Source organism: Amblyomma maculatum, chromosome 1 (genome assembly GCF_055883805.1).
Source record: "Amblyomma maculatum isolate TAMU_Amacu chromosome 1, ASM5588380v1, whole genome shotgun sequence".
NCBI lineage: Eukaryota > Metazoa > Arthropoda > Arachnida > Ixodida > Ixodidae > Amblyomma > Amblyomma maculatum.
The window spans coordinates 277,071,695-277,086,813 of NC_139344.1; the positions used below are offsets into that span (position 1 = coordinate 277,071,695).

General features: G+C 46.8%; 2 protein-coding genes across 3 annotated transcripts in view; both read left to right on the top strand.

The window, feature by feature from the left end:
- The window catches only part of LOC146206610 (uncharacterized), a 238,893-nt gene that overhangs the window by 99,928 nt on the left and 123,846 nt on the right, over positions 1–15,119 (top strand). Inside the window, exon 2 of one of the 2 annotated variants that reach the window (XM_084591371.1) lies at positions 1,879–2,380. The exons of the other annotated variant lie outside the window; for it this stretch is intronic. Coding sequence (XP_084447497.1) covers positions 1,964–2,380 — 417 coding nt within the window. The 5' untranslated portion in view covers positions 1,879–1,963. Of the gene's footprint in view, positions 1–1,878; positions 2,381–15,119 lie in introns of those variants that run through there. 2 annotated transcript variants of the gene reach the window in all.
- Positions 2,857–3,434, top strand: LOC146206611 (uncharacterized). Its single transcript, XM_084591372.1, has one exon. It carries the CDS (start codon positions 2,857–2,859, stop codon positions 3,358–3,360), a length of 504 nt encoding a protein of 167 aa, XP_084447498.1. The 3' UTR covers positions 3,361–3,434.

Here is a 15,119-nt window from a genome sequence, read left to right on the forward strand (position 1 = left end):
AAAGGTATTATCGCGTCTATTCGTAAGGTGCAGCTTAAGCGTCCTCGAAATTAGTTACTGTATGCATTGGCTTTTTTTTTTCCTTTTTTTTTTTTTTACGAAAAGCATGATCGCGTGGTCATATTCACAAAACACGGAATCGGAAAACTGCTTTGGGCATTTTTTTTTTTTTCCTGCAATTCCTATCTGATGCACTTTCAATTATACACCCCCCCCCCCCCCCCCCCCCCGACCGGTGACAGCACTGCCACTGCATATTGCTTACGTTACTGATCGGTCTTAATTTATAGACCTTTCACTTTTTTTTTTTCTGTTCAGATTTTACTGCGGCATGCAGCTTCTACTAAAAAAAATGTTTTAACGGAGCTTTCTGCCTAGAAATGATTTTGTCACGACAGGAAGCATAAAAACTTGGCATGCAAGAAAAAAAAATTGTTTTGAAAGAACAAACAAGGTTCAGAAGAAATCACTTTTCGTAACGTTCCTAGGTAAAATGTAATCTGTAATGTTGCTGAGGTGCGTCATAATATGCACCGTCTTGATTTGATACTGTTTCCTTTGTAATTTGTACATACTTCATGCAACTGGAACGTTCCCTCACGATAATAAATGCGATGGCAAAAAAACAAAACAAAAAAAAAGAATACAATCTGGCTGGTCAAGGATCGCGTGTCTGACTCGGTGTCCAAGGTGTTTTGGCGCCCGTCTGCACTCTCTGTAAAGTTTCTTTTCGGCGCAATTTTCTTTTTACATGTCGCGCTCCACGCGTCGTCGAAGCTTTTCGACAAATCCTGATTTGTCATCACGCCAACGCCAACGTCGGCGCCGCAGGGTTCTTGAATCAACGGGAGCCTTATAACGCTATCGCTTTAGAACTGCCGCTATCAAACATTGGCGGTTTTTTGCGGCTCGAGTGCGGTACACACGCTGTCAAAAGTGCAAAGTCATGGTGCAGACGATATTTTCGCCCTTCTTCTGTACGTGCAACAGCTCGCACTTAACGCCAGTCGTGAGAGCAGCGGTAACTGTAGTTGGATTCCTGCCAGGATCCAATTGGCCTCAGATGTCCTAACAAGCACCCTGTCGGATGGACTGGGAGAAGAGAAGGACAAAAGAATCTCCCCCAATAAGCGAATCTTGGCCGGTGTCAAAACCTCGATGAGTTAAACGGCGCATCAAAAAATACGTATGGAATTAGATATATCTTCTCAACCCTGTTTGCTCTTTGGCTGTTAGTACGCAATCACTTCTGCATTTGTAAGTGCGCGCCAGTGCAACGCAAGCTCATTTACATAAAACGTAGAGGATGCCCTGGTTGGCCACCCTGAACTAAAACCTATCGTCCCGAGCCCTTGGCCCAGGAAACAATTATAACCCGATTTATTTTTATACACAGCCATCATATACCATTCTGCTGCAAATTATATCGGAGAAACTGAAACGTTTTGTAATCAAGGGGTAACCTAACTTACTGAAAAGCAGGACGTTTAATGAAAGGCTGTGATCACCGAAGAGCTCGTATACCAGCCTCTTCGAGCGAAAATGCCACTACGCCCCATGGCGTAAAGGTGCTGCCACTCTGGGACGTTGAAACTTCAAAAGGGTAGCTTATTGGCTCACAACGCTTGCAAAGCTTAATATAGGTGCGCTGGAATTTATTTCTAATTATACTAGTTTGCAGGTCATTGCACTTTAAAGGAAAAGTTCCCTTTTTCTTTTTTTTTTTTTTCAAGGCGCTATTTGTACGAGTACAACCCCGGCATACTCTAGCATTTGTTTTATTGTGTCAAACTTGATCGAACTATTATTAATCTATAAGGGGGGTTTCCGGCCGATGCTGAAGCGTACATTGTTTTCAATGTTGCACTGAATTCGCAGGCCAGCAAGCAAGCCAATCTCGAAGACAAGGGGGATAGAGGATGACATCCGAGAGCTCCCGTCGGAGGGTTCAACACTGGGGTCCATGAAGCGCAGCGCCCTGTATGCTATCGGGGCCTTCCTCGTGGTCCTGTGCGTGGCCGGCATCTTCTGCATCATTCTCGCTGACATCACCGTGGGCCTCTTCATCATCGGCACTGCTCTCACCGTGGCCCTGCTCTTCAGCATCGTGTGGATGGGCCGCACCTGCTACGGAGGCCATCCGCGGCGGCCGTCGCTCAGTGCGTCGGCGGACGAGCCTTGTCAGCCTCCGGGGGACTCCCTCATGGCCATTGAGATTCCACCCTATCCGGCACCATCGGAGAAGACGTTTGAAGAGGCGCATAGCGTCCGCAGCGACTCGAGGGCCGTGCTCTACAACAGCAGAGACGGTGCCGTGGTCATAACGAAGCGACCGCCCGTTCTGGGCGATACGGATGATTACAGTGGGGTGCACCTCTAGGGAAGGTCTTTGCCTCTACGGAATTCACCTCCACTCGGTATCTCCTGAACGGCAATAAGGTTGTCGACTGCGCTTGTTTATTTTTATTGAGGCCCCACGTGCGACGCTATGCTATACAGGTCGTATGACAGGAAGTTGAAGCGCTTCTTTTTTGGCTCTCTCGATGTCCCTTTCCCCTCTTTGCCTGCAGCAGCTGCATAGCTTGCCGAAAACACACGGTCGTCACCTCGATCGCGTCCGGCGCATCTGTCGCGAGTCTACATGTGTGTCGGCCTGACGCGGCCCTCCATCGCCCGCTACGCCCCTTGTCACCTTGACGCGCCGTAGGACTCCAGGGATACATAGCAGTTCCAGAGCAGCAGGTTGCTGCATTCCCCGTCCCTGACTAACGGCAAAGAAAAACACGGGCTGTGTATGCTCGCCGAGCAGCTGAGTGAAGCCGCGCGTGTTGTGCGCCCGGCGAGGAACGGGAAAAGATGGTCGTCCCCTCCTCCGGCTACATCGCCGCACCGTTGGATATAAGCGGTCCGACGGAGCAGCGGCCGATCAACCCTCGCGAAGAGCGATCCAACAGGTCGGCGCATACGGCGTCCGCCGCGCTCTGCTTCGCCGTGGTCGCCCTAGTGTTCGTCGCGGGAATGGCTCTGCTCGCGTCGGGGCTGCACTGGTGGGGACTGTGCCTGCTGGGCGCTGCGCTGCTCCTTCTAGTCTCGTTGTGCCTGTTTCCTGCCACAGCCGGCCGGGAGCCGGAAGCCGCGCCACTCGCCCGCCGGGCCTCGCTACAGCGGCGATGCGTGACACTCGCCGGTGAGCCCGTCCCGGTGTCCATGTGCGCGCACCTACAGCTGCGGACGATTAGCGGCAACGCGGTGCCCTACCTTCTGGAGGAAGTGACGCTCGCCGACGTGAGCCGCATGTATCCGCCGCCGTTCCCGCCGCCCCCGTACGAGGCCAAAGCGACCGACCCTCGCAAGCAGTGAGGACCTCGCCTCACCGATGTCTGTACGAACGCTTTTACGCATGTTTGTAGAAGGAGTAATATAGCATTTCTTCTCCTTAACCTGTTCGTGTTTGCTTGGGAGGGGAGGACAGTCAGTCAGCGCATTGCTCACTTGCCTCCGCTCCCTTTCCTGCAATGATTTTGCTTTCTGCGTGCCGTGTGTTTCTAGACCCATGCGGGGTAGTCGTTAACTAAGGCACTTCAGGTTTTTCTTTTATTTTTTCGTTGTTCAGTCTGACAGTGGCGTAACACTCCGGTAATTTCAAGAAGTTGTAGAACTCATTTTAAATATATACTGAAATGCAAAGCTGTATAAGTGCATAGGAGGGCAGCACACTAAAGGCTGTGCAGTTTAGGCGATAGAGACGAAGGAAACATGTGCCTAAAATATAGCTATCAGAAGGTCCCTTTTCTCGCCTTATATTGTTATGTTATTTTGCTGTATATGCATTGTCAAATGGACACGACGCGAAACTCTCAGCGTCGAGACCATTACAGTCACATTTTAATGGACAATTTCTTTTAATTGCCAAGGTGGGAACGAGATTGTTCCGCCTTGAGCAGTTGATGACCTGACTTGTGCGAGGGCGACCAGGCAAACGAAGACGGCGGCGTCGTAAGGAAGGTGGAAGGATTGTGTAGCAACTGGGAATGTAAAAGGCGATGCCAGGTTTGTGCACAGTTCACGGTAGGTAGGACAGGCTGGGGTAACTCGAAGGCGATGTCGGTGGGACCGGGGGGGGGTGTAAAATGTTAGGGGTGTTTAATGGTAGTCTACGAAGTCGATAAGACAGGGATTATGCCTTCAACTTTGTTTTCATATATTTAGGATCAGCATTTAGTTCGGTCTTGCATGCCAGTGTAAGCAGCTTGGGTCGGCATGTCAAAGAGCCAAGCAGAGGTCACCACGATTAAGTAAACTTTGTGCCTAAATGTAAGTACATCGGACGATCCGGAACAAATTATTTTCTGGGATCAGTGTTTCTTTAAGGCTGCAAAACAACAGCCTGCAGTTGCGCTTTTTCATGAATAGCAAACATTGCAGAAACAGTGCTCAAACGGGATGGATCCAATCAGTCTTTTTCAAAGCATATATCCGCCAAAACGTTTTTCACCTCCGTTAGGTAGCATGGGTATGCCCGTACTTTTTCCCCCGTCCATTCTCTGCTATAGCACTAAGCAAGCAAATCCAAATTGACCCAATCGAAAAGCGCAGGCCATGAGCGCGGCCGCTAGTCTTTCGGCTGTGTGCTCGATTTTGTACTCTGTGTTCCATTTCTTCTGCTGCATCAGTATACTGAGTGCGCGCAGCGGCTGCTGACGTGTACCGGAGGCTGGCGCTAAGCTTGAATCCGCAAGGTTTTGAACCTTCGCCCGAAAGAGCAAGCGGTGAGCTGGACTAGTCGTGGGAAGAGTGTTGACCGTGTCGTAGTCGGCCAGCCCCATCCCTCGGTTGTCCCCCAAAAGCGCTGCATGTCTTTGCCCGCGGCATAGTACACATATCGGTATGTCATTGCTTCTGCTCCGTGTACTGTTGTGGAGCTTTAGTCGAGCATTGTGGCGGACATGTCTTCGTCACAGAAGGCGCATCGACCTAGTCAACGCTTTGTAGGGCAGCAAATAGTTTTGACAAATATTTGCTATTGTAGTCACTGTTAGGCAGAGTTAGAAAACTTTTAAACTTAACATTTTACGAGGGGTGTTCATAAAGCTATTAGTACCATAAATTTGCAAAGACACACGAGACAGATGTCAATATCAACGCACATCTATCTACTTTTAGTGGAATATAAAAACTCCCACGAAAAATAACACCTCGGAATACAGCTGGAGAATCATGCCAACGATGGGAGCATCATTTGGGAGATTGGAAGCATTCCCAGTGACCTCCTTTCTGTAGTTGAAGGGCCCCCATTCAAAGAAGATTCATTCCGACCAATATTGGCGGTGTATATAGCGATGATTTTCAAGCCTATACGAATGTCGTTAAATGATGCACAATATTTTAGGTCACTTAAACGAGTCTGGACGACCAGGCCTTCTACCGTCTCAGGCTGGTGTACCGGAAATTGGGATAAGAGCAGGGGTTTCAACGCTTTCTGACTGGTGGACAACTGCCGAACAAATAGTGGAACACGTTACTATGCCCACCACTTTTTACAGCAACCTGTACATGACGAAGGTTGCTGCTCACTCGAGAAAATCTTTTATTTATTTATTTATTTATTTATTTATTTATTTATTTATTTATTTATTTATTTATTTATTTATTTATTTATTTATTTATTTATTTATTTATTTATTTATTTATTTATTTATTGCCAGATACTGACAATTCCATCCGGAATTATGGCAGGAAGGGCACAATGCATCATCCCAGGTGATGGTGGCGCACACCGCCTTCTAAGCTCCGATATATTGCATCATTCTCCCACACGACCTCCCATGAAACAGCTTTTTTCTCTTCCTTCCCAAGAGGAGAAGGAATAAACATTTATTCTCCAACAGAAATGGTGCGCAGCTCCTCAACCCCTCTTCTCCATAGGCCTAGAAAGTACATTACTCGAGAAAACTTCTCAGGCGGCGAGGAAGTGATTTTTCAAGTCAGTGCTCTTCCAGAAAAATAATGAAGAGGACTAGAGTGATAGTCTGCGCCAGCTTGTGCATCAGCAGCAGAAGTGCGTGGTCCTGGGTGGAGAATATACATGTATATAATGATGGAACTCCCAGTCAAGCCACCGTATCACGTATCTGCCGGTGAAGAAAGACTAACAAAGTACGTTCTTTTTGGTTATAGACAGGTGATCTGCAGCTGGATTGTACGGAGTTAGGGCGCTCGGTCCCCATTGCTCATCGCTCCGTTTAAAAGGTCGGCGCAGAGTCGCAGGTGGCTCTTATTATGCTAGTGATGGCTTGCTCACTAGATTACAAGGCTATTTAGTGAGCCGGATGAGAAATGCACCAAACGAATGCACACGTTTGTTGGCGTACCTTCCTTGTCAGATGTAACAAGACCGCATGGTTGCTTCTCACTCGTGTACTGTAGAGTTCTAACGGCTTTTTTAAAGATAAGAAAGCCTAAGCAGGAAAGCAAAATGGTTCCACCTACAAAATTCTAGAGCTTCATGGGTGGTAGAAGCGCTATGCTGTATGTCTGACCATTATAGGGTCTGGTTACCTTTAGCAAAGATGGTACGTCGAATCGCCTCCCACCGTTCCTAGCATGGAGCGAACGACAGCGATTCTAGCTGCGCCATTTTTGGAAGTGTTGGTAAAGGTGTATCTTTCACTATAAGTGGACATAAACATGTGAATTTATGACCAATATTTGTGCTATATCGGTGGCAGCACGTGCACCGTATGCAAAAGCACCTTTTGACAAGACACAATGTTTTGTCCTCGCCGCATTGTCTGAATGAAATTAGTAGATGTAAAAACGAGCAATCTTCTCACCTACTAGCTTCTGGAAAGTCTCGAATTTAACATTTAAGAGTACATCAAGCACCATGACGCGCATGCGTTGGGCGTGGTCATATCGATGTGAGTACATCGACGTCCGCCGCACATGTAATGAGAGAATTAACTGGATATCCCTGACACTTTTTTACGCAAAAACGCTAAACCCCCCTCCCCCCAGACTGGCTAGCCTAGACTACAGGGCTGCGTAGAGGGAAGAAGACTATGCGCTGAACGAATAATCAGGAGGAAAGAGGGAGGACTCTATTCCTTAATTACTTAAACGTTTTCTGCACCGCAGAATATAATATTTTAAACCGTGTTCAATAGAAAAAAAAAGTACATTCATCGGATTTAATGCTGGGCTCTGCAAACACGCGGGTGGTCAGTAAAGATTCTCTATCCAGCTCCTTTCTGCGCGTCAAAGTCTAGGAATCTGTTCATGCTGACAGCCTCTTCAAAAACTGAAGTCACGCACGTTGCCCGACTGAAGCATTGCTATTCTCGTGATAACGTCTGACTTGCTAAGAAGGCTTCGCCTGGGAATAAAGACACGTTGCAGACCAGAAGACCGAGATGCGGAATATTTAAAGTGGAGCAGAGAGGGAAAAACGCTTGTTGGTATGGTGGTCAGCAGGCAGCGTCACCCCGACAGCTGCCGCCTGGCTCTTACCAACCCTCTATCTCTGTAACGTTACGTCACATTGCAACATTAGGAATGTCACGATATAGGAAGCGAACAGTCACTGAAGTCAAAGCGGTGCAGGACGTGCGAGGTGATAGAAAAAGTTTAGAAGCGTTCCTTTCACAAGGATGTGCTTTATTTGTCTACGTTTACACACTATTACCTCCAAAATAACTCCCTTGTACAGTGCTCTCTGCTTTCCTGCGACTTATGGGATGCCTCCTCGGAAGTATTCGTTTTCAAGAAGGTGAAGCACTTTCTGCAATTCGCGAAATCAGAAAGGATGCGAAAACGGCAGCCTTGGATTTGATCCTCATCTTTTGGAACAGGGCGAATTGGCGAGTAGTGCAAGTGCGTAAGTGAGATAGTGTTATTTTGGACGAATAACTTACGCCTGAGGTTTCCCCGTTTTCTCTCTAGTCTGACCTGATATTCACGATGATATAGTAAAACATGTGGTCAGAATAGCAACAATTACTTAGATATTGATGCACACAAGCCAATGTGTTTTGATACACTAGCTGATAAGATCGAAGCTTCTCGAGACTGAACATCCATCCTTGTGCTGGGTGTTACAAAACTTGACTTAAAATGTTTTAGAGCGCAGCAATTTGGCGCCCGCTCATGCGTTTCGCATCTTTTTCGGCCTCCCAGCTCATCCCCCCCACCCCCTTCTTCCTCCGTGGCGGTGACCGCGCGTGTTCTCCGATTGCTGTGCGCACTCCTGCCACCGCCCGCTGCGTTTACCCCTCCCCCCCTCCCCCTTCTGCGTGGCTGTGCGTGGCGGCGACGGTGTTCTCCGGTTGCCGAAGCGCCGGATCGTCGGCAATTTTTTTTACACCATCTCATTCTATGTCCGCAATTATAGATGATGGTGAACGTTCTCAAATTTAATTTAGGTAAGTAGCCTCCAAAAGTGTAAACCTGGACACCTAGTCTCCGCCATAGCTCCGTAATAAAGACTCCAAAAGTATAAAATTGAACAGCTAGCCTCCGCCAGAGCTCAGTAGTAAAGACAAAAACATCCCCTAGAGTCCGGAGCTGAATAGGACAGCCTCCCACCCCTGAATAGTCAGCATGTATGCAAATTGATCGGTGGCGCCATCTGTTGACACAATATCACATTTTATTATTTTTATTTATTATTCTTACCCTTTTATGATGTTGTGATCACGTGGTATGCATGACGTCACGTGGTGGGCACACTGTCTCAACACTGGCAAACACGTATTGTAATCTCAAGGGTAGATTAAGGCATCTCCCCAAACTCGCTCAATGTGCGCAGGGGAGCTCGCACTGTAAAAAGCCACCATAGCTCAGTTAAAACTACACTGAGTGTGACAAACGCCCAATAAATATATTCAGTACCAAATGTCAATTCTACATTTATCTACATTATGATGCTTTTTACCACATCATCATCATCATCGTCGTCAGCCTGACTATACCCACTGCAGAGCGAAGGCCTCTCCCATATTTCTACAATTAACCCGGTTCTCTGCTAGCTGCATTCACTTGACCTCTGCGAACTTCTTAACCTCATCCGCCCTCCTAACTTTCTGCCGCCCCGTGCAACGCTTTCCTTCCTTTGGAATCCAGTTTGTTACCCTAAGCGAACATCGGTTATCCTCTCTTCGCACTACATGTCCTGCCCATGCCCATTTCTTCTTCTTGATTTCTACTCAGTTCAGTTCAGTCGTGTCCGACTCTTCGTGACCCTATAGGCCATGTCACGCCACGCTTTCCGGTCTCTCACTATCTTCCTAACATCACATAACTTCATCTGCAGCACCTCGAGGATGCCATCTAACCATCGCGTTCGCTGCCTACCCCTTCTCCGGTGACCCTCAACCTCTCCCAACATCAAATCTTTCTCCAGCGGCTCCTCTCTTCTCATCAGATGACCAAAGTATCTGAGCTTTAACTTTAAATTTGACCCTCCAATGAGCAGTTAGGGTTTATGGTCGACAATATCGACTGATTTGATCTTTGGCAGTCCAAGGAACTCTCAAGAGTCTCCGCCAGCACCACAATTCAAACGCGTCAATTCTTCGGCGGTCAGCCTTCTTCACAGTCCAAATCTCGCATCCATACATCACAACTGGAAAGACCATAGCACGAGTTATGCGGGTCTTGGTTGACAGACTAATGTCTCTGCTCTATACTAGGTGGTCAAGACTAACCATGACTCTCTTTCCCAGAAGCAGGCGTCTCCTAATTTCATGACTGCAGTCTCCTTCCGGGGTAATCTTGGAGCCCCAGAAGAGAAAATCTGTCACAGCTTCAACTTCTTGTCCCTTGATGCTCCAGGACTTGATAGGGCAAGGCGCCATGATCTTTGTCTTTTTAATGTTCAGTTTAAGCCCGAACTTCTCACTCTCTTCTTGTACGAGCATCAGAAGTCTCTTGAGTTCCACTTCACTTTCTGCCATTAAAGTGGTATCATTCGCATATCTACGGTTGTTGATACGATTTCCAGCAATCTTCACTCCAGCTGAAGACTCGTCCAGACCGGCCTTCCTCATGATGCACTCTGCATATAGGTTAAATAGGCAGGGCGAATTATGCAGCCTTGCCTCACTCCTTTCTCAATCGGAAACCAATCAGTAAGACCATGCCCAGTTCTGACTGTGGCCTCTTGCCCTGCATACAGGTTCCTGAGGAGACAGATGAGGTGAATTGGAACTCCCATCTCTTGGAGAGCTTGCCACAATCTGCTGTGATCTACGCAGTCAAACGCTTTCGCATAATCAATAAAGCAGAAGTAGATGGGTTTCTGGAACTCTCTTGCTTTTTCCATAATCCAGCGAAGGTTGGCAATTTGGTCTCTAGTTCCCCTGTCCTTGCGAAACCCAGCTTGCAGGTCCGGAAGCTCCCGATCCACATACTGCTGCAGCCTACCTTGGAAGATTTTCAACATCACCTTGCTAGCATGGGAAATAAGCGCGATCGTGCGGTAGTTGGAACAATCTTTGGCACTGCCTTTCTTTGGAATGGGGATGTAAACTGACCTCCTCCAATCCTGTGGCCACTGCAGGGTTGTCCAAATCTTCTGACATAATGTATGCAGAATGTTAACAGCGTCGTGGTTGAGGTTTTGAAGCAACTCAGCTGGAATACCATCAATTCCGCTAGCTTTGTTCTTAGTAAGGCTGGCTAAGGCCCATTCAACTTCACTCTTCAGGATGCCCGGCTCGAGATCAGTAATCACAACCGTCTAATGTTGGGTTTGCACATCCGGGTCCCTCTTGTACAGTTCTTCTGTGTATTCCTGCCACCTCTTCTTTATCTCTGAGGCTTCAGTGAGGTCCTTGCCTCGTTTGTCCTTTATCACGCCCAGCTTAGCACAGAAGCTTCCTTTGATATCTTTGATTGTCTTATACAGAGCTATTGTGTTCCTTAATTGGCTGTTGTCCTCAACTGCTTGGCACTGTATGTTCAAGAAGGCATTCTTATCTCTTCTTGCTATTTTCTGAAAATCCGCATTGAGAACCTTGTATATTTCTTTTTCCCCCATAACTTTTTCCATCCTCCTTTCTTCAGCTATTTGCAAAGCCTCTTCAGATAATCAATTTGCTTTCTTGCATTTCTTTTGCTTTGGAATTACCTTAGTAGCAACTTATTGTATATCACGAACATCAGTCCACATCTCTTCAGGCTCTCTGTGTTTTAGATCTAATTCTTGAAATCGATTCCTCTCTTCCACAGCATATTCTGAAGGAATTTGATCCAGATAATACCTGAAAGGCCTTCTAGTTTTCTTCGTTTTCCTCAATCGAAGCTTAATTTTGGCAACAAGAAGCTGATGATCGGTGCCCCAGTCGGCCCCAGGCCTTGTTTTTACTGCTTGTATAGCGCTTCTCCATCTCTGCCGGCAAAGAATATAATCAATCTGATTCCTGTACAGACCGTCCGGTAAAGTCCATGTGTACAGGCGCCTCTTGTGCTGTTGAAAATGAGTATTCGCTATGGTCAAGTTATTTTCTTGACAGAACTCTACTAGCCTCTGCCCAGCTTCATTTGGCTCACCAAGACCGAACCTGCCTGTAATTCCAGATATTTCTTGACTCCCGACCTTAGCATTCCAGTCTCCTATGAGAAAAACGATGTCTGATGATGAAGTGCGGTCTAAAAGGCATTGCAGGTCGGCATAAAATCTCTCAACGTCAGCTTCTTCAGCAGTAGTGGTTGATGCATAGACCTGGATAACTGTTATGTTGAAAGGGTGACCTTGGATCAGAAGTGAAATCATTCGGTCGTTTTTGGGGTTGTACCCTAGCACTGCTTTGCCCATTCTTCTGTGACTATAAGAGCGACCCCATTCCTTCTCTTGAATTCGGGCTCACTATAAAAGACATAATGGTCGCCGGAGTTAAATTCTCCCATTCCGGTCCACTTGAGCTCGCTGATACCCAAAATATCCATGTTCAATCTGTCCATTTCTCGCTTGACGACATCCAGTTTACCTTGCATCATAGATCTTACATTCCATGTTGCTACGTGATATATCTCCTTGCAACATCGGACTTTCCGGTCGCTTCCCGACACATCCACAACTGAGCGTCCTTTTGGCTTTAGCCCAGCCGCTTCATTCGTCGTGGAGCTACTAGGAATCGCCCTTTGTTCATCCCCAGTAACATGTGGGACGCCTTTCAACCTGGGGGGCTCATCTTCCGGCGCCATATCATTAATGGTATTGTGACTGGCCATAGGGTTTTCTTGGCAGGAAATACTGAAGTGGGTTGCCATTACCTTCTCCAATGAATCACATTTTGTCAGAACTCTCTGCCGTGACCTGTCTATCTTGGGTGGCCCCACACAGCAGAGCTCACGACTTCATCGAGTTTCGCAAGCCCCTTCGCCACCACAATGTAACTTGAGCTATTTCTCTGACCCACTCTGCACGCTTCCTACCTCTTAACGTTACCCCTACCATTATCCGTTCCATAGCCCTCTGCGTTGTCCTCAACTTAAGTAGAACCCTCTTCGTTAACCTCCACGTTTCTGCCCCATAGGTGAGTACAGGTAAGATGCAACTGTTGTATACTTTCCTCTTGAGCGATACCGGTAAGCTGCTAGTGATAATCTGCGAGTGCTTGCCCAATTCGCTCCATCCCAATTTTATTCTTGTTATTTCCTTTTCATGGTCCGGATCTGCGGTTACTACCTGTCCTAAGTAGACGTATTCGCCTACTACTTCAAGTGCTTCGCTACCTAACGTAAACTTCTGTTCCTTCCCGAGGCTGTTGAACATTACCTTAGTCTTCTGCATATTGATTTTCAAGCCTACCTTTCTAATTTTTCTCTCTAGGTCACCAATCATTATTATGCACTTCATCTCCTGAGTTACTTAGCAAGGCAATGTCATCAGCAAATCGCAGATTACAGAGATATTCTCCATCGACCCTTACCCCTAACTGCTCCCATTCCATGTCTCTGAATACTTCCTCTATGCAAGCTGTGAACAGTACTGGGGAGATTGTGTCTCCTTGCCTAACACCTTTCTGTATGTTAATTTTGTTACTTTCTTTATGCACAACTATGGTTGCTGTGCAGCCACTATATATATCTTCCAGCACTTTCACGTACGGCTCGTCTACCCCCTGATTTCGCAATGCCTGCATAACCGCCGAGGTTTCCACTGAATCAAATGCTTTTTCGTAATCAATGAATGCTATGTATAAGGGCTGGTTATATTCGAACATTTGTCTGTCACCTGGTTGATGGTATGGATATGATTGATAGTAGAGTACCGTTTCCGAAACCCTGCTTGATCCTTTGCTTGATTACAGTCTAAGGTTGTCCTCATTCTATTAGCAATTACCTTAGTAAATACCTTATATGTAACAGACAGTAAGCTGGTTGATCTGTAATTTTTAAGGTCCTTAGAATCCCCTTTCTTATGAATGAGGATAATGCATGCGTTCTTCCATGATTCCGGTACCGTCGATGTCACCAGGTACTGCGTATACAAGGTTGCCCGTTTTTCTAGTACGATATCCCCCCCGTCCTTCATCAAATCTATAGTTACCTGATCCTCTCCAGCTGTTTTCCTCCTTTTCATAGTTTCTATTGCTTTCTTAACCTCATCCTTCGTCACTGGTGGAACGTCTGACTGTCTCTCCCTACCGCCAATCTCATTGCGGTCCTGACCACTTTGGCTACTGTAGAGATCAGTATAGAACTCCTCGGCTATTTTGGCTATCTTGTCCATATTCGTGATGACTTTGCCCGCCTTATCTCTCAGCGCATACATCTGATTTCTGCTTATGCCCAATTTCTTCTTCATCACCTTAAGGCTTCCCCCGTTCTTTACAGCATGCTCAATTTTCCCCATGTTATACTTCCTTAAATCGGCCACTTTGCGATTATTGATTAGCTTTGATATCTCTGCCAATTCTATCTGGTCGGTTGGATTGGAAGCTTTCATATTCTGCCGTTTCTTAATCCGATCTTTCTTCTCCTTAGACAGCTTACCGGTATCCCCTCTAACTATCCTACCGCCTACCTCTACATAGCACTCAGTAATGGTATCTCTGAAATTATTGTTCATTGCTTCTAGGGTAATGTCGCCATCCTCGGTTAGAGCTGAATATCTATTCTGTAGCGAGATACTGAACTCTTCTGCCCTCCCCCTCACCGCTCATTCGTTGATGGGTTTCTTTTTTACTAATCTGTTGCATTCCTTCTTCAGATTTAGACTAATTCGTTACCTCAGCATCCTGTGGTCACTACATCGCACTTTCCCGATTACCTCTACATTTTACATAATGGCGGGGGTTGAACACATTATGAAGTCAATTTCATTTTTAGTTTCCACGTTAGGACTTTTCCATGTCCATTTCCGGTTCCTCCGTTCGCTGAAGAAGGCATTCATGATTCCTAAGTTACTGCGCTCTGTAAACTCACCTAGTAATTCCCCCCTGCTATTCCTGGAACCAGTGCCATAGTCACGTACTGCCTGGTCTCCTGCCGGCTTTTTCCCTCCCTTGGCATTGAAGTCGCCCATTAGTACTGTATGCTGCGTCTTTACTTTTCGCATTGCCGATTCTACATCTTGGTAGAAGCTTTGAACTGCTGGTCATCATAACTACATGGAGGTGCATAGGCCTGTACAACCTTCAGTTTATACCGCTTGGTAAGCCTAATTACGAGGCCTGCCACCCTCTCAATAATACTATAGAATTCATCTATATTACCCACTATATACTTATTGACAAATAAACCTACTCCTAGTTCTCGCCTCTCCGCTATAAACGTCGATAACACAGTACATGCCCATCCTTCAGTACAGTATATGTCTCAGTCGGCCTCCTAACCGCATTAAGTCCTATGACATCCAATTTCATACCCTCTAGTTCCTCCAACAGCACTGCTAAACTAGCTTCACCAGCTAGGGTTCTAGTGTTAAACGTTGCCAGGGTCAGTTTCCAATGGCGGCCTGTTCAGCGGAGCCAGGAATTCTAAGCAGCCCCTGCTGCGTCACAGGTCTGACCGCCGCCGTGGTCAGTTGTCCCGCAGCCGCTGGTGACTGAGGGCCGGGGTTCGATAGGACTAATCATGGGAGGTTGCGGCCAATTACTGCACCAGGGTGGCCA